Source organism: Pinus tabuliformis, chromosome 5_1, assembly GCF_031772625.1.
Source record: "Pinus tabuliformis cultivar Carrire ecotype Pingquan chromosome 5_1, CPIR1, whole genome shotgun sequence".
NCBI lineage: Eukaryota > Viridiplantae > Streptophyta > Pinopsida > Pinales > Pinaceae > Pinus > Pinus tabuliformis.
In genome coordinates this window covers 930,238,483-930,258,936 of record NC_142305.1, presented here as the reverse complement: position 1 = coordinate 930,258,936, position 20,454 = coordinate 930,238,483, and the positions used below count along the sequence as shown (strand labels likewise).

Genomic DNA, 20,454 nt, shown 5'->3' with positions numbered 1-20,454 from the left:
CCATTTGTAGTTTCCTAATAAGAAACACCAACAACTATGCCCCCAAAAAAGGGGAAATTGCAGAATCCCAATCTATGAACCCTATAGGAAGGTCCTCAAATATATACAAGTTGTTAGGTGGATCAGCAATCTCTTCCACAAGTACTACCATGGAACTCCCCTTGAACACCATCCTTATCATTCAAACCTAAGTTGCACAATACGGGGAAATGGGTTGAGTTTCCGAAACAAGCACGAGTACGAAACATGACCCCCTAAATTTTGGAAATGGGGAAACGCGATATATGTGTGTGTGTGTGTGTGTGTTAGGACATTTAAGAAATGTTATGTGCAATCATAAAGCATACATGATACATTATAATTTATTACATTTAAACTTTAAAGTTTAAACATTATGATTAAATTGTCCAATGTCATTGCATAAACTATAAGTCTCTAAATTTACATCACATTTACTCATGAATGATCACATAATGAAAATAGCAATATCGGAATATCGAAAATCAACCTTTATTATATATGAGGCTACAAGTACAATAAAGGCTATGAGGTTGCAAGTATTATAAAGACAAAAGACTAATCCTCATAAAACATAGAAGTAGAAGCATACTCAACAGTGGATGTGGTGTTGAAGAAGATGATTGGCCAATTCCACTTCTAGGCTCCTGGTCCTCAATATTCAAGGTAGCAAGAGAGAGCTCCAAATCAAGACTTTCTGGATCCACATCCCATTCTTTAGAAGGACCACTGCTATATTCTGGACCCCTACGAGATGCAAGGCGAAGGTTGGAGTGCACATAAACAAGATCCTCTGCATTCTGTGAGTCAAACTTGTTGCAGTTCACAGAATGAATAAAACCATAGGTGCTCCAATTCCTTTCTGCTGATGAAGAGCTTGCCACTTGTGAAAGAACACGAATGGCAAGGTTTTGCAAATGTACACCACTTGCTTCATGACAAATCCACCATCTAACTAGATTCATGGTGCTTCTCTCCTCCAAAGTTGATATATTTGAATAATCATCTAATCCTGCAGCAAAACTGGCAAATTCTTCCTTCACCTCCCTGTGTAGATGAGCTGGAAACATTCTCATAAGGACTTTTTTCACCCCATTAGCCACCTCTCTATCCGTATGGGGTGCTTTCCTCTTCCCATTTCTTTGAGCAATAAGATCCTCATCATATAATTTGGGGTTCAAGGCATGTGCTAAAGTGTGCAATGGAGTGTTGAAAATTGTTCCACCTATCAACAATGATTTTCTTGACTAAATCAACAAAATGATCATCAACAAACAAAAGCTATGGAGACTCTTGTGAAATGATTTCCATAGTTTTCTCAACCATGGAATTCATGCCATCATATACCTCTCCTAAGAAAGGTTGGTCAGTGTCAACATTCCGAAGAAGCTCAAATGCAGGGGTTGTGAACTTTAGCAAAAAATCTATCTTGCTCCACCAATCCTCATCAAGGCAAACTACGCACCATATATCCCCGCTTTGAATCTTCTTGTCTCCACTCAGCCAAAAGTTGACTCACCACCATAGAAACTAATGCTTTCTTAACCTCAACAAGACAGCGCAACATTAGGAAGTTTGAGGCATATCTTGTCTCAACAACTTTTAACAACTCCAATTTGGAGTACTCTCGAAATATTGCTTGAGATTGGCAGTGGTTGGTGATGAATTTAACAATCTCCCTTGCTTCCCTTGTGATTTCCTTTATCCATGGAACTTTATTGTCGATCTCCGATAAGATCAGATTCAAATTATGGACAATGTAGGGTGTCCAAAAGATGTGGTCATACCTCCCCTCAATAATTAAACTTGCAACTTTGCAAACTGGTGCATTATCTGTGATAACTTGCACCACCCTGTTAGGTCCTATTTGTTCAATTATCAATATACTTTACGATAACATCAACAATGAATTGTACATATTTTACCTCCCCTGAGCAGTCTTCCACCTTTAAAAACATTGCTCCTTTGGGTGAAGTGGCAATGATATTTATCAATGATCTGCACCTTGTATCTATCCATCCATCTGAGACTATGGTAACCCCAAAGCTACTCCAGGAAGAACGAATTGGTGATAAGATATCCTCCACAAGCTCCATCTCATTTTTTAGAAGTTGAGTTCTGACTTTCTCATAGTTGGGCCCCTTGTACCCTTCATATCTTGCCAGTAAGGAGAGCGAACAACATTGAATGGGATACCAAATGCATAGATGCACCTAGCCACTCTGGAATTAGTTTCTTCTCCCGCTTGCACATTCACCAATTTAGCAATTCTTCTATCTTGAACTGAAATGGATGCCCCTCTGATATTTTTGGATGGTGGTTGTTCATGTTATTGAGTGTCTTTCCTCTCCCTTGCTTCAACTACAATCCTTGGCTCAATGTTTGGTGGAGCTTGAGGAGTAGCTTGACTAAACTCTTCATGCCTTCTTTTAATTCCATCCGCCTCATCTTGCTCTCTTTGATATGCCCTCCTCGCCAATGGGTCTGTTGTTTTTGTGCAACCTGCAATCCCTTATTGTTAAGTTTAGGTATGTTCTGTGCTTAGAGCAAATTTACTTCAATTTTCCATATTAGCTCAATATCAATTCCAGATTAGTAATCACATTTAGCATGATAGTAAAATGCAGATAGAACATAAACATAAATCGCAGAAGACAAGCCAAAACAAGAGGACACAAGTTGTGGCGCCAGCCAAGGACAAACCCCAATGTGGGGAAACCCTTGATCAATTCTTCTTATATTCTTCAATAGTTCAGCAAAGAGAGATAGTACATATACATCAAAAGTCAACACTTTGACTTGTCAAAATAAGAACAAAGATCTTCACTATGAAGATAACATAATGAGTTTGCAGATCTGATGACATGGACTGCAGTTCTGAACTCGGGTGAAGGCACACTTATCAATCCTCATACTTCAACTGATTCTCTAAGGTGATTCCATCACCATGCTGCACCCAACAATGTGTTGCATCAACCATGCTGCATCCATCATGTTACATCCATCACCATGCTGCATCCATCCCCATGCTACATCCAACATCATGCTTCCAAGCTAATGGATAACTAAGCCCTTCAAGGGCTTCAGTCCACCTAGGATAGACTCTCCTAATCCATGCTGCTATCCGAACTCAAAGCAAACTGTAATACTGCCTTGGAATAGCCTTAGCTGCTTGCTATGACTTGCAACTGAGCAAAGAAGCTAGTTGTAGCAGTAGATTCTTCCAACAAGTCTCATGAACATTTAATTCATGCCCAGACATAATCTTGATACAACGTTGTCTCCTACACTAATTCAAGCTGCATTTAGGGCTCCGATGGCAGGCTTAGAGTTTCCTTTAATTGTGATTAGAGGCCTCTCTGTTGACTGCAATATTAGGGACTCTTTCTAGCTGTGAATTTGAACCATATTGCTGAGTAAAGACCTTCTCTGGACAACGTACAAACTCAGTGGTAGGAGACCTTCATTGGAAGCGGATAAGGGCTACTTCTATCAGCGAATTAAGGCGGCGTATGGGAGTCTAACTGCTGCATAGTTTGGGGCCTTCATGAACTGAGAATAGATCCTTTAGACAACGTGAAAGGGGCACCCTTAACTACGGATTAGAACACCCTTGAGGACTGCGGCTAGGGTAAGGTTAGATCATACATTGACTGCGTATAGGAGCCCTTTCTTGACAGCGTTTAGGGCATGTCTTCCATAGATTATTAGACCTCCTTTATACAGTCATTCAACAACATCTATAGTGCTACATCAGTCCCTCTTCTACAGCTAGGGCATAACATGACCCTCCTTTCTCTGCATCTAGATGTCTTCACCTAGGACAGTGTTTAACTGTGATTCTATCTTCCCATTACTGCATCTAGGGCACTCTAGAACAGCGGCATTAGCCCTGCGTTTAAGTCACTCCCTCGCTGTGTTATGGAAGCCTTCTTCCCTGACTGCATTAGGGCTTCTTCCATGACTGTGTTAGAGTTTTGTTAGAGCCTTCTTTGCCAGCACATATGAGCTCCCTAAGACCGAATTGAATCCTCTCCTTGCTGCGAAGAAGAGCTTCCTTTAGGACAGCAAATAGGTCTCCTTCATGACTATTAGGGCAGCGTAGAGGACTCTTCATGACTACGTCTAGGGCTAGGGCAGCGTATCCTCTTTAGGTTTCTCCTACCACCAAAACCCAAAGACAAGTGGAGAGGAAGAGATCACAAGAGGTGTGTTTAAAATGACTTGCAAGCCACCTCTATTTATAGTGCAATGTTGAGGATAGATGGGGGTAATTTGGTTGTTGGCCGACCTTGAAGAATTGTCACATGACACAAATAAATTCATATCTCCGTGAATACATATCGGAATCAAATGATCTTTAGATCAATTCTACACCTCTCGACGAGAGGAATCCAAGAAAAATATCAGTTGCCATGAATAAGATGACACACATGGAGTTTGGCCCTAGTTGCCAATTTTAACACTTATCCTCCTCCATGCAAAAGATGTGTCTTCACTCTTGGGTAGGAGCCCTTGTACGAATCACTGCAAAGATTACTTCACCATTCTCATGAGCCATCACCTCCGCATTTTTTAAGCTTCTGAACATGCCTCCAAAGAGGATCATATTCAGCCCTTGGGTTGGACTTGGGGTTTGAACTTGAACCTAGGTTGGAAGCGCATTAATGCAAAATGGTGCTTTAGAGTGTGGTGTTTTTCTCGGGGAAGGGTTTTCACCTAGATAACCGGATTCGTCGTATAGGCCCCACGAATCCCGAATCCATCGTGTCCGACACGATTCTCTCGAGATTCGTGTCCAAAAACCATGACACGTTGTGTCCTATTTTGATACATCGAATCCGACTGCGTGTCACGATTTTGGCAGCGTGTCCTGTTTTCCAGGACTCGTTAGGCGACAAAAGTGACCTGCATGGGTATGAAAAGGCTGCATTTGGTCATTACAACCACACATATTTTCATTTGGTAAGCGTTTTGGTAGCTTAATGATCAAGTCTAGGCCCTAGCATTGATATGCTATTCATGGTAATGTTAAATTCTTAAAGTAAAAGTGACATTCTCCTTAATCTTCATTTTCATCCTTTTACTTAAATTTTTAACATTACCATGAAATGACTCACGATGTTTGAGAGTGGTTCCGGCCTCATTGGATTTCATATGGAGAAAGTAGAATTTTAGAATTCATTAAAATCCAACAGACTTATCAGTTTTTCAGGATTTTAGGATTGGGGGATTGCAATGTTTCCATTGAATTTTGTCATGTATTATGGTATGGAACTCGTATTTAATCAAGAGCACCAATATCTCTATGTACCTTGATGTTAGTGACATTGGTTGTCGAACTCCTGTATCGTGACCTTCTAAAAATGTACGCATCACTCAAACAAAATCTTGACTTGACATGTTATGCTTGTTCTATCTTATGTTAATGCTTAAAGGGTGATATCAATGACAAAGATCCCTATACAAATATAGAGGTAATGACAAAGATACCTCTGGATATTAATGCTTAGAGGGTGATATTAATGACAAAGATCATGATTTTCCAACAAGACTAAAAAATTAGACATTTCTCGTGGTGGCAAGAGGGCCAAGCATAAGAAATAGATAATAGATTGACATGTATTTGAATTTTGTATGTACTATGCATGCTACTAGCTACAGATGAAGATCTATATTTGAAATCAATAAATTTGTATCATTAATTAAAATTTGTGTAAGAAATATCTAATTTTTAATATATATATATATATATATATAATAAAATAATATATAACGAATCCTATGTGTCCTGTTCCAGGGGTCAACGTGTCCGAATCTGACACCACGAATCCCGAATCCCCGTGTAAGGTGACTTAGGTTTTCACAAGAAATTATTGTCTAATGATTATATGTTGTTTATTAATATCTCAGTTTATGTAATTTATGCATATTCTTTTCTCTGGTTAATATATGAAGCATATTCCACGGCTCTGCTTCCTTTCAACTGTATGGAACTCAATCTTACAACGATGTGGTTCCTTTGCCAAGTACTAAAAATACGGATATTCTTCGTTAAAAAGAAAATTAAGGACTTTGAAACATCAAAGACATTTTAAAGCCCTAGTTATATGAATTCGTTAAACCTGAAGTATTGAAGCATAAAACATTTAAATTCATTGTTACTTTGAGATGCCGTCATATTTTTCGGTAGAAAAAATGGAATACATAGAAGCAAAACAGGAAAAACTTACGGAGACATAAGAACAAGAGGGAATGACAGAGAGCGAGTGTTGTTGGGCATGCTGGAAGGCGGCGGAGCAGAGTTGTGCTGCGAGGCCCAACCCACGCTTAGATGGCGGTACGTATGTATGCGTGATATCCATAACTTCTCCCCTCAACTCGTATTCAAGGAAGGCTTCCTTGTCTTCCGTCTGGAATCGCTTGCAGCTTGGATTCCACACTATCTTCGCCCTCCCTTGCTCCTCGTCCATCCTTCTCGTTGTCATCCTCCTCCACCCCTTGTCTGCTCTGCTCTGCTAGAGCCCCTTTGGATCTCTGAAGGAGCTTGTTCTAGTCGTTTTTTCCGTGTGTAGGAGAATCGGCCGGGGGTGAGCTAGTGATATTAATGGTGCTTGTGATGGTTGAAAGAGATACAGTAAAGAATTGGCGCATGCTATGTGAATTGAAGAATATAAAAATTAAAAACACAAAAGTGGTGGCAGAGGTGCTAAAGGCTTTTTGCGGAATTCTGTTTATTTCAAATTAAGGTCGATGAGGATATCTTCACTTTTTTTAATTAACGGTTTCGTGGATTGATTTTAATTAATGATTTAGGGGTATATGTTTCGTTTGAATGTTTGTACATTGTGTTTAGTCTTACTAGCAATCTACCCCTTCCAAGGTTTGTAGGCACTTTGCAACATCAAACAATAATGAGATTAATATTGGTAACATATAACATTTATCATTCAGCTTTGTATGACATCTAGCTTTCAAGTTCATTCTACAATATATGTAGCAACTTTAGATAAAATTGTTTCTAAAAAATCATTTTAATTTACATTGTTTAATTCAGCTAGATATTGGTGGACACCCACCTGTTCCATTGGCTCACAACATGATTTTCTTATTTTGGAAGTTTATATTTTTATTTTTGGCAGTTTTCAGGTCTTGAACTTCTAGAGCCATTTTAAGACCCTAAGTGGCATTTTTTGGGGTAACGGGTAAACATCAATGTTCAACTATGTTTGTAGTCGTAAGTTCTCTCAAATAGAAATTGCTAACGGGCTATCGTGTGTGCCAAACGAATATCATATGCCAAAGTCACGAGCCCAAGAAGTTGATGTTCCAATTTACCCCATCGAGCCCCATAAGCCTTTAGCGCTTCATCTCTTAGGGCTAAGGTTTTGATGTTTAGGGTTTCTCATTGTTTATTCATAGTAAAAAGGCCTTTGAGCCTCATTGTAGCACAATTCAGAAAGGCAAATAGTCGTCACATCTCTCTCAGATAGGCTACCACCGCTCGAGCTAGTTGCTTTCATTTTGTATGTAAACAGTTCCAACATTTGTTATTTATTAATTGAAGTTCAGTTTCACTGTACCTCTGTCTTTATGTTTTAAATTTGTATTTCATTTTGTTCCTTCATAAATATGGATCATTCATTTTCTAAGTGCTCTAGTCTAACCAATTTCTAATCTATAATTGCTTTTTTACATGTTTTAGTCTGTAATCGAGTTCTAGGCTTCTTATTTTCAAATTTAAAATACTCATATTGGCATGAACTTATACGACATTGACCTATGATGTTATGTAAGAGTCGCATGGGATGAATGTGTGACTAATATAAATTTGGCATTCATGGCTTGTGGACCAACCATATTTAGGTGTGTGTGTGTGTTATCCAATTGTACATCAACTTATAATCTTGACAATTCACTTAAATGTATGTAGTCCCCATAAAGGAGGTGTTATTCTTGTGTTATTCAAGACACATACATAGTCCATATACAGGACGAAAGTGGGGACCATTATGTTAGTATGGGAGAACAAGCATTATGGACACTTGTGTGGGTTTAAAGATCACCTTTATTCTTGCATATCTGTTATCAAGCTAATCCTCACAAACTATGTGGAATAAGAGGGAAGGAGATTTTATAGCCATGGAACATATTCCAATTGTGGAAGTTATTCCAAGAACACAATCTATTAAATTTTGAATACACTTGTATTCATAATCCCTAAAGGATGGATAAAACTCAAATTAAACTTCAACGAAATTTCAAAAGGTGTTTAGGGATTGATTGGGCAAGGAAAATATGCAGAGGTGATCAAGGGAACATTGGAATTATATGTAAGTTCCTAGGAAAAAGGTGATTTTTTTTCCCAAACACCTAGAAAGGTTGTGCTCGATATCTAAGTGTGTTTTCTTATCTAGCCACACTCTTGTAATAAGGTTTTGATCCATCAGTGACATCTGCCGACAATCGTCATTGACATTAAGGAGATGCAATAACCAAAAACTCACTAATCAATGAAAAATATAGTTCAACCACCAATACTATTAAAACATTTTAGTAAGTTGTTATTGACATTTTTCATAGAGGATGAAATAATTCACCAATTGTTAGCTTAAACTTGTATAGTTTGAAACAAAAAGGGTCAATTTATAGACATTGATTATGAAACAAAAAGGACCAATATGTTTCATCCTCTATGAACTATCATTGGGTTTAAGCTAGCAATTGGCATGCCCATCCTCATGTGCCTATTGTGGGATATAACACAAAGGGGTTTACAATTAGTTATTACATACAAGTTTCAAACCAAGAGAAGGCCTTGCATGCATTTGAAGAGTAGGGGATATAGTGAGAACAAAGATGCACCTTATAACATCAAACAATAAGGACATTAATAGTGGTAACATATAACATTTATCTTTAAGGTCTATATGACATCTAGCTTTCATGACACATCTTTCAAGTTCATCCTACAAGATATGCAACAACCTTAGATGAAATTGTCTTTAAAAAAAATATTTTAATCTACATTGTTTGATCCAGGTGGATATTTGTGGTCACCCACTTGTTCCACCGACTCAACATGCTTTTCCTATCTCGACGGTTTTCTTTTTTTTTGGGCAGTTTTCAAGTCCTAAACTTTCACAGCTATTTTGAGGCCCTGAACGACGTTTTTTGGGGAAACATGCAAACATCAATCTTTGATTACAGTTGCATTCAAAAGTTGTTCCCCTCAGATAGACCTTTCTAATGGGCTATTGTGCATACCAAATGGAGATCATATGCCAAAGTTACGAGCCCGGGAAGTTGACGTTCCAACTTACCTCATCGGGGCCCATAAACCTTTGGCACTTCATCTCCTAGGGTTAGGGTTTTGGATGTTTAGGGTTTCTCATTGTTTCTTCATGGTAAAAAGGCCTTTGAGCCTCATTGTAACATAGCTTAGAAAGGCAAGTAGCCATCACATATCTTCTCATAGATAAGCTACCACTGCTAGAGCTAGTTTGCTTTCATTTAATATACAGTTCCAACATTTGCTATTTATTAATTGAAGTTTAATTTCAATATACCTCTGTGTTTTTGTTTTAAATTTATATTTCATTTCATTCTTTTAGAAATCTGGATCATTGTTTTTCTACATTCTCTAGTCTAACCGAGTTCTAGTCTATACTTCTTTTTTTTACATGTTTTAGTCTCTAACTAAGTTCCAGACTTCTTATTTGCATTTTGACCTACTTTGGCACTATGATGGCCTAAAATACTCATATTGACATGAACTTATAAGATGCTGACCTATGATTCTATGTAAGAGTTACATGGGATGAATGTGTAGCTATTATAAATTTGTCATTCTATTTTTCTTAATTTTTGAGACTAACTTATAATCTTGACAATTCACTCAAATGTATGTAGTCCACATACAGGAAGAAAGCGGGGACCATTATGTTAGTAGAGGAGAACAAGCATTATGGACACATATGTGGGTTTAAAGTCATGTTTATTCTTGCATATTTGTTATTGGGAAAATCCTCATAAACTATGTGGAATAAGAGGGAAGGAGATTTTATAGTCATGGAAGCTATTCCAAGACACAATCTTTTAAATTTTGAACACCCTTAAATTCATAATCCCTAAAGGATGGGTAAAACTCAAATTCAACTGCAATGAAATTTCAAAAGGTGTTTAAGGATTGATTGGGCAAGGAAAGCATGTAGAGACGAAAAAGGGAACATTATTGGAATACATGTAAGTTCCTAGGAAATAGATGAATTGTTTTTCCAAGTGCTTAGAGAGATTGTGCTTGATATCTAAGTGTGTTTTCTTATCTAGTCACACTCTTGTAATAAGGTTCTTCTCCATTGGTGACATTTGTCAACAATCATCATAGGCATCAAGGAGATTAGTAACCGAAAACCCACCAGTCAATGAAAAATGTAGTTCAAACATTAATGCTATTAAAACATTTTAGTAAGTTGTTATTAATATATTTCATAAAAGATGAAATAATTCACCAATTGTTAGCTTAAACTCGTAGAGTTTGAAACAAAAATGGCCAATATAGAGACATTGAATATGAAACAGAAAGGATCAATATGTTTCATCCTCTACGCATTATCGTCGAGTTTAAGCTAGTAATTGGCATGCCCATCTTCATGTGCATGTTGAGGATATAACACAAAGGGGTTTACAATTATTTATTACATACAAGTTTCAAACCAAGATAAGGCCTTGCATTTATTTGAAGAGTAGGGGCTATAGTGAGAACAAAGAACTCACAACATCAATATCTAGTCCTCAACTTTAACATATGTTCAAAGCATTGTTGTCATTGACCAAATTGTTATTATGTTGTCATATGTATCCCTGGGTACAAGTTAAGCAAAGAAGAAGCAACCAATCATCTAGAGTAGAGGTTGCATTGAGAATAGGCATTGCGGCCATGTTGACCACTATGTGTCAACTACCCTATAGCAATACACATTTTTGCAAAGGAATTCCACCATGGTTGAGTAATCAGATATCTAGAATTCATCATCATCATTCATCAGTTTATCAAAGTTGTAACTCCAAATTTTGCAGCCTAGTGGGCCATTGTAAAAATGATTCTAGTATGTATAGAAATCCATGTAAAACACCTAGCTAAGCTTAATTTTTTTTGCTAACGAGTTTCATCCTAGGGAGTTTTTTAACCTCCTAGAATTATGTGTGTTTGTAAACATAGATAATCGACAGAGTTTTTCTCCCAGATATACCCCCAAAAATAGGGTGTATCTCAGTGGTGATGTCTTTAGTGAGTCCTAGTGTATCGATTCTATGTATTTTCAGCATACTAGATCATCTCTTGAGTATCGCAGAATTTGATTGAGCCTAAGTGTCTATTTTTAATTATTAAATTTTTAGCTGGTTAGGAAATTTAATAATTTAGATGTAAATAGTAAAATCAAATGATTGTAAAAGTTGAAGGTGGTAGAGTACTCATAATTAGAACATATACACCTCAACTTAGTGGTTAGACACCTTTTGAGGGTTGAAATTATGTCTATCCCCTCAAATTATTTTTACTTTTGTTTTTCTAGCAAAAACAACAATAAATTAGCCAGAAAATGGTCAAAAAATTCAAATTGAGAGAAAATAAAGTACTCTCCAAGTGGAAAAACAAATTTTTAGAGAAGGTGGTCATTCCCAAGGAAGAGTTAAATTTACAAACCCAATTCCAAGGCAGAAAAACCACAAGAAATTCTTTGGGGCCAAATAAAATAATTTTTTTCAATAAAATTATTTTTTTCTGGGTCCAGTTGGTTGAAAATTCACGGGTCCAAAAGAACTCCAATTTTCAAAGTCCTTCATCAAGGGAAAATTCATTTTTTTAACAAAAAATGAGCTTATGGACCAAGGTGATTAAGTCAAAAATGATTTTTTGAGGAAAAAAAGGTCAAAATAATATTTTATGGACTAGCAAAAAAGGAATTATTATGGAATTTGAATTTCTTCATCAAGATCAAGGGACAAGATTTAATTTTGGCATGAATCAAGCAACAACTAGCCATTATTCTCCAGGATCAAGTCAAAATTGTGCAACTTCTTGGACCTAGTCATTTTCCACTTGGAGGGGGATCTAGATCTCTCTATTTTTCTAAATCGAGTCTGAGGCTCCTCATTGTAACATATGATCTTTGGATAGTATTGGCTTTGAAGCTCTGTAATTTTTCTTGATTAATAAAAGAAAAGACTTTGGGGTTTATATTACGGTGTTCTTCTCAACATATTATGGTAATGTGTATTGTCATGTGTTTATAATTTCTACCTCGTTTTGAATGCTTGCTAAATTCATTAGCCATCTAGATTTATAACTACTTGTTTGCATCTATATTTGGATCTGAGCATTGCTGTTCAATTAGACTTGGTGAGTTCTTGTTTGAATCTCTAGGGCTTCTCATCACTATGTGAATTATTCCTTTTGAGTTTTAACAAGATTTGTCGAAGTTGTTTTGATAGAAATATTTTTTTGAGCAGATATCGATGACTTGGGGAAATTCTTGCTTGAATAGCCCATGTAATCGAGTTGGGCATTTGGGGAGTTTCTTGTTTAAACCACTCACTTACTTAGCACATAATGACTCAAAACCTATGGTTGATGTCCCGAGGGCTTCATCATCTAGAAGTTTTAAAGGGAGTTTTTCTTAGTTCCCCGTCCTAAATAAACCCATATTAATTTTCAAAAAATTCTATTTAAGGAGTTTTATTTGACTTATTCACTATTTAAGAGCTAATCCCATTGTGAAATACTTGTAAATAATATTTTGAATATTTTTTTAGAAAAAAATAAAATAAAATAAAATTCTATAAATATGTTTTTAAATATTTTGTTTCAAATATATTTGTAAAAATTTGTAAATAATAATATTTGAAACATTTTATTTTAAAATTTGTAAATATAATATTTGAAATGTATTATTTTAAACTTTGTGAATCTATTTTTGTGATCTCGACGGTCTAGAGAAGGCATAAGGTATCAACAACATGAGATCTGATTTCAAGGAAGGCTTAGGGGTTGAATATTTCAATTTTTTGCGGGTCTTTCGTTGGAGATCTGAAGAAGGCAAGTAAAGAAGAGGGCCTTAGCCCTCACTTAGCCCTCACGGCTAGGGTTTGAGGCCCAATATTGACAAACTTGAAGCAGTCGTCGAGCATTCCTTACCAAACTTTCAGAGCCACAACATTATTTTCTTTTTAGGACTCTTGAGGGTTCGATTTGTCATTCTGTGGCTTCTTGGCACCCACGGAATTTTTTTCAAGGAGGTTGCAAACTCATGGAATCATTCCTAGCCACATAACAAAGGAGATCTCGCACTGCTTGCAATTTTTGTGGCACATGGAATTATTTTTTAGGGTTATAAGGCAGTCATAGTCCTAATATACTATTTTCCCTTTGGATCTGACCCTTCTATGATGTGTGAAGGTTATATTGAAAATTTTTAAGGTTGGTCCAGACTTATTGTGTTTTGCATACCTCATATTTGTTAGTACAAGAGGGATTTAAGCCTTTGAACACCATTAAACCCTCGTTCCTCACACATATATCATTTGATTTTGAGTTTCAATTTTTTTTGGAGGGATCTAATTATAGTTGCAGGGTTTTTAGAGTCATAAATTTTAATTTTTGCTGCTCTTGTCCGTCATTGTAGAAGGATCCAATTTTTTAGGAGGGATTTGGGTCATAAAATCTTCACAAATAATTTTCAAAGGGTTCATTCTCTGGTATACTTTATTTGCAGGTTTTGAATCACTACTTTGAGGAAGTCGCAGTCATTTTGCTCTCCAAAACCTTTCCCTAATACATATATATTCTAATTCCAAAATCTAGAGGAATTGATTTAGGAGGAAGGTTGCAAGCCTTCCGAAGCTCTCAATCCTTTAAATGATAACACAAAGTTTCCTTAAAGGTTTTTGATACATATTGGAGCAAGCCACATTCATTTTTTATAAGTTGCAAGAGTTTTAGGGTGTAGTTTTTTAACATTGGTTTTGAGGTATCTAATCCATCTTTAGAAGGTTTCAATGTCTAAATTTTTGCGAAAGAAATTGCTATTAAATGCCTTAATCATAACCACAAGGGGTTTGAGACATTTTTTTAAACCATTGTTCTTTTTGCAAGCAAAACCTAATAATTTTGAAGTGGTCTTCATTGACAAAATTATATTGATCTACTTTAATTTATTTTTTTTTAGTTGGCCACTAGGGCTGTGAGGCCTTTCCTGTTTAAGCAACAAATTTGAATTTTATGGATTCAAGACGGTTTTCACGTTAGTTTGATATAAATTATTTGCTCTAACCCTTGTTTCCTTGACAGGGCCAAAAATGTTTCGTTGGGAGGCTTAATTTCCTTTTGTCATGAGAATTAAGCCCATCTTTCTCACTTGGCATAAAAGGCTTATAGAGGGTTGAAGAATTCAGTCATTTGCATAATTTTTGAAGGCTATAAGTTGTGAAACCTAAATAAATTTCACTTGAAATTCTAATTTGACTCAGATCTGATTGAAATTTTTTGAAGCTAACTGGGTTTCCATCATCATTAAAGGGAAAGACTCCTTGGTAACAAAGATTCATCCCACTTGACAACTATTTAAATAAGAGAAGTTACATTTCCTTTTCATTGAGCCAATATATCTTCTCTTTGTCATCACCTTGTTGTTAGAACAAAAGCAATTAAGGCCCAACTGGTCCTTTCTTCAAACTAATGTTATGTTTTGTGGGAAAGGCTTCATCAAACTTTTGAAGTAGCAATAAGAACGTCTATATCTCTGATGTAAGTTGTTGTTTGTCTATGAACTGATCTTAGTGTTTTGTAGAGAATTTTTCAAATATTTTTTTAAACTCTGTTTTCAGATCATTTACATTGCTTATATTGGAAACTTAATCAGAAGCACCCTCTTTTGTGGCAGTGACTAATCATTCTACCTTATCTAGGGATGTGAGTTTTTCTTTCTGTCATCCAAGTTGTTGGAGGACCATACAACTTGAAGTTTGATTGAAGCTATCATACGTGTATTTGCTATTATTTTCATTGTAAACTTCTAGAGTGAAGAGCGTGACCTTCTATGAAGAGGCTTCTTCTTGTGATCCTCATTAATAAAATCATTTTTTTCTTGAGGGAGCTTGGAATTCCAATTCAAGGCATCCTTTCTCCTTATTTAAAAAGGAGAAATATATTGCTAACTAACAAACTTAGATTCAGCCACTAATTTGCATTTGCATCCTTAAATCTAACCACATTTGCATTTCTAATCTTGTAATTTAATTGCATTTCTAATTTTCATTTTGACTTGTTGCAACTTGGTTTGAATACACTTGAGATACTCATTGTCTTGCTTCATTTTCATATAAATATTTTTAAGTAGTCTCTCAAAATTTATGTTAGCAATCTCATTTTCTATCTAATAATTGTAAGTTTCTTTATATTTCACTACTTGTTTAACTATCTGATAAGTAAAGAAAATCCTAAAAGAATATTTTCAATCTAGGGCATTTGAGACATTTCTCTAAATCTAATTGTATCTTTAATTGCTTCATCAAATCACATTGATCTTTATTGTAAACTAATGACCTCGTGCTTTAAGTGCTATTGCATATATCTTGGTTTTAAGCATATTTTCCTAATAGAAGCAATTGTATTTGTCATCTGGCATTTTACATATAGTTATGCATCCTTAAAATTAACCTCCAAGCATATGCTTGGTTGAGAGAAAGTTAGGGCCACCTTCTTCATCTAATTTGTGAAGTTTGGACCCTCACTTGTGGTTAACATGGTGACCTTGCAGTCGTCAGGGCCACAGTTCCTGTGGCGCCGAAGGCACTCAGGTGGTTAGAACTCTATGGAAGGTATCGTTGATATAGCCTTTGTTATCTTTCAACAGGTTTCTCTCCACAACTTACATTTGAGACTAGCTTCAAAACAATTGAGGAGAGGGTTCCATTTATATTAGTCATTTTCATTAAAATCAACCAAAATTTTGCACTCCATCTAGTTTAGTCTTGCATTTCTTCCTTCTAATTTTTGAAATCTTGTGGCATAGTTATCATTGTAAGCATTATATCTTCCTTGCAATATTATATCATTTTTCGTGTACTCATCTTTAGTTATATTGCTCATTGCCTATCCACATTGTCATTCTTATCTTGAGGATTTTCTTAAAAGTATAAGCAATTTCTTTTGTGTAAGTTATTTTTATCTGCTCATGTTTGATATTGTGTCATTTTTTACATTTCTTGCAACATTGTTATTTTTGTGACTTGGAGTATCTACATCCTTGCAAATACTTTCATTCACATTGAGCATTTTTAAAGGCACTCGTATACCACATTTATATCTTGTATCTGCTTTTATTGATCTCAATTGCATTTATATGCATTGCTCATAAACTCTTACACTTTCTTTGATTAATAATCGAGTTACAAGAATAGTAATTTCCTTGCCCTTAAATCTCATAGATTTGTTGCTTCAACAAGTTTTCCTTCATTTATCATCCTTAGGGACTACCCCCGTTGACTTAGCTAGAGAGAGTCTAAACACAGAGAATAGGGATTTAGAGTGACAAACCCTGTTCTGAGCATTATGCCTTAGGTGTACACTTTAGGCGACAAATTTTTGGCGTCATTGTCGGGGATAGAGATCTTTTTGTTCTTGGTTTCTAACATCCTTCTCCAAGATAAGTTTCTTGCCCTTGGTTCCTTTTAATAACTGCCTTTTCTAACATTTTGGGGTTCTATAGTTAGATTTCTATTTGAGTGGCGACTCCACTTTTTCCATCTTCTACAGGAGTGTGTACTAGAAGGCATCCAAGTGGCTTGGTTAATCCTACTTTGGATCATGAAAAGGTTCTCAAAGTTCAGTTATGCAAGCTCTCTTCTCGTACACTTCTTGTTAATCTCAGATAAGAAGCTTTCTCTGATATCCATTTGTTTTTCCCTTACCTGGCTAAGCAAGACATCATGAACTTGTTCACCCTTTGTAACTTTGATAACATTCAAGGCTATCCCCATGATCTCCCAGAGAATGGTCTTGACAAATTTCCCTCTTTCTAAGGCAATAATGTGGTTAGTGTTAAAGCTCATCTAAAATCTTTTAGATTGGTTCGGTAAATATGCTAGAGGTGCTGACTATAATAATGAAGATGTGAATATGAGCCTCTTTGTTCTTTCCTTGGAAGAAGATTCTTTGGATTGGTTTATAGAAAATCCTCATAATTCATTTGATTCATTACAATCGGTTATTATTGCCTTAAATGACAAGTATCAAGATAAGAGAAGAAAGGCATATGGTTAAAGCTATCAACATCATAAAGAAGAAAGAAATGAAATAGTAGAGGAATTTAATGGTATTATTAAAGAATTACCTCAAGATTATAAACCTCTTGACAAACCTCTTTTGGATTTTTTATTGATGCCTTCAATGTTGATACTTCTTATGAGTTGAGACGTGCTAAAAATAATGATTATAAGGCTGCCCAGGTTTTAGTTGAGGAACTTCAGAAGGATAAGAAAGCATCTGGGAAGTCTGAAATTCCAGGTTTTGATAGGGGTCCGAGTAAATCGAAAGAATCTAAGGGAAAATAAATTAAAGAATATGATGATGACCCTATGTAGAAATTGATGTGGAAACTTAAAAGCATGGAACCTAATCAAGAAAAATTAATATCAAATCATGCTAAGGAAATAAGTGCCATGCAGACTAGGTTGGTATAGATGGAACGTTTTCAAGTGAAGAATTTCCATCCTAGGAATAATAATAATTGAAATAATAATTCTTGGTAGAAGAAAGGCCCATCTAATAAGCAGAGACCGCCAAATCCACTTGAATCTGCACATCTTGTGGATGAAGTTATGCCTTATTGTAGGGATTGTGATGCTCTTCATGAGGAAGCTACTTTCTCCACTGTAAAGAGAATCATGGGTAATGGAATGTTGGGGACAAGTAATCAAATAAATATTGTTGCTGAGGAATATCATTTGTCTATGGAGGATTTTATATAAGTTAAGGAAAATAGTCGTGATGTCAAGACTCTAACATCCTCTTATAGTGTCAATAACTTCAGGGAGGAAAAATATTTGATGGTTGAACTATTTGGTGAAAATCCTTCTCCTAAACATGTTTTGGAGATTGCAAAAGATAAAGGGTTAAATTATCAAAGAAGGAATCAAGATCAGAGCGAGAAGAAAATTACCCCTCAAATTTCTAACCTTGGTTTAGGTTCTAATTCTGGATTAAATATTGACTTGGGAGAATGGTTGAATAATGCAGAAGTCTGGGTTCCTGTCACCGAGATATTGAAGATTCCCTCCCAAAAGGCTAAACTAATGAAACCATTGAAGCTCCTCATGTTAATGTTTCTCAAGAGAATGTCATGAAGCTATCTATCAGGATGCAATATGGATCTAAATAACAAATATGATCAACCATTTTTTATTACCTTACTTGTTAATGGTTATCGATTATATAATTACATGTTGGATTTTGGTGCTTTGGCTTATGTTATGACTAAGAGGGTCGTGGAGAAAGTCAATTTAAGAATCTCTAGGCCTTACTACAACATATGTGCCATGGACTCCAAAAAGATTGAAGTTCATGGGTTGATCAAGGATTTACAAGTGCATTTATCAGTTTACCCTAACATAATGATTGTGATGGACATAGTTGTAGTTGATGTACCAAATGCTTGGGGTATGTTATTGTGAAGAAAGTGGGCTTTTGATCTAGGAGGGAGTATTCAGATGAACTGGTCATATGCTACAATTCCTTTTGTAACAACCCTAGTTAAAAATCCATGTAAAAAAAATATAAGACTACGGTTGATGGGACAAGTATTCAGGGCTAAATGGTGGGAAAAACATCCTAGTGGGTGTTCATTTTGGTTATTATGGCTAAAGGAAATTGGCAAAGGAAAATTCAAAGGCTTTGGAAAGGCAAGAGGCATTATTTGGCATTTATTTATGAAAATAATGGAAATTAGAAGAAAAGGAAGGTGAAAGGTCACAAGTTGCATGTGAGGAGGAAATCGAAGGGAAATAATGGAAAATGAAGAAAATAGAGGCTTCATTAGCAAAAAGGATTTTGAGGATTAGTGGGCAGGCTTGGTCAATGTAATATTTTGCTCAGGTTTTGCGTTGGATTAAGAAAGGCAAAGAAGGCAAGCGGAAGGAAGGAGCAAGCAAGGAAGATCGAGATTAAGCAGCTACAACAATATTCTTTGTACGTATCAATTTGCATGTGTGTTTTCCTTGCAGATTTGGCATGCATGATATTGCATTTGGTTCTTTGTTGTTATGGCATGGGCTTTTTTAGGTGTTACAGTGTTTTCATCCTAGCCTTTTCATTTTTGGATAGCCATGGTGTGATGTGGTTCTCATGTTTTGGTTGAGCTAGATTTCCAGATGAATTCGAAGCTAAGTGAGGTGGATCTCTAAATGATAGAGCACATGGCTTAGTGGTCCTTGAACTAGACTGGTGAGCTCTATTATTGCAGCAATAATGCTACAACTTCTGGGACTCCCTTCTTTACTTTTATCAACCCGGTAGTTCGTAACAAACTTGGAAGCGACGGTGTTGTATGCACAAGTACTAGCTCCTGCTGCAGTTGTCACTTGGTCAGCTGGCACAAGTCTGCTAGGGGCTCAAGCCAACTTCTATGGGTTCTGAGAAGAAGCTTTTTAACCGATGGACGAAAGCTACTTTAAAGAAGGCTAATCTACTTGCAGAAAGACAGTGAGAAGCTAAAAGAAAACGCAAACCCTAATTCTACCAGCTAACTCTACTCATGCCAAGAAGAGGATGCAAACTACTGAAGGAAATGCCATTGACTTCTAGGAAGGTAAATACATGTACCTAAGCTACTTCTACAGTAACATCTGAAAGAAACATCTTTTTGTATTTTTGAATAAGTTGCCAGAGTTATTATGCATATGATTTGACTGTTTTTGGGCTGTGCAGAGGTGGATATGCAAGAAGAAATGCTTGGGAAAGTTCAAGAAGGTTCAGAGAGGGCCTAAGGGGTCCCTAACACCCTTCCATAGAGTTTCACCGAGTTTGGCTGTCGAGAAACCTCATTCGTGAGCCTCTACACGAAGTCTGCAGGGGTTCTACATGATGTCTGCGATTTTCTACAGGATGTCTGGAATTTTCTACAGGATGTTCAGAGATGAGGTTTTTGGTGGATGAATGGAGAGGGAAAGGTGAAGGAGTGAGTGTGGGGGTATGGTGAGGGTTGGAGATGGTCTAGAACTCGGTGGATGGAGTTGTGGACAGGTGTGGATGGCGGTATTTGGTTTAAAGAAGACTAAAGCAATGTTACACACAAAACTAGGGTTATGGGAGCGAATGGTGAACAGGAGGCAAGGATTCTAAGCAGAGGGTGGAATGGATGGTGCTGATGGCAAATGAAC

General features: G+C 36.3%; 1 protein-coding gene across 3 annotated transcripts in view; it reads right to left on the bottom strand.

Annotated features, from left to right (window-relative positions):
* The window catches only part of LOC149167833 (acetyltransferase At1g77540-like), a 125,920-nt gene extending 119,215 nt beyond the window's left edge, over window positions 1-6,705 (bottom strand). Inside the window, exon 1 of one of the 3 annotated variants that reach the window (XM_089433180.1) lies at window positions 6,252-6,705. In XM_089433180.1, the coding sequence (XP_089289306.1) occupies window positions 6,252-6,506 (255 nt within the window). In that variant the 5' untranslated portion in view covers window positions 6,507-6,705. The remainder of the gene's footprint in view (window positions 1-6,251) is intronic. The other 2 variants (XM_089433183.1, XM_089433182.1) reach the window with 2 other exon arrangements.
* Between the last annotated feature and the right edge of the window lie 13,749 nt (window positions 6,706-20,454).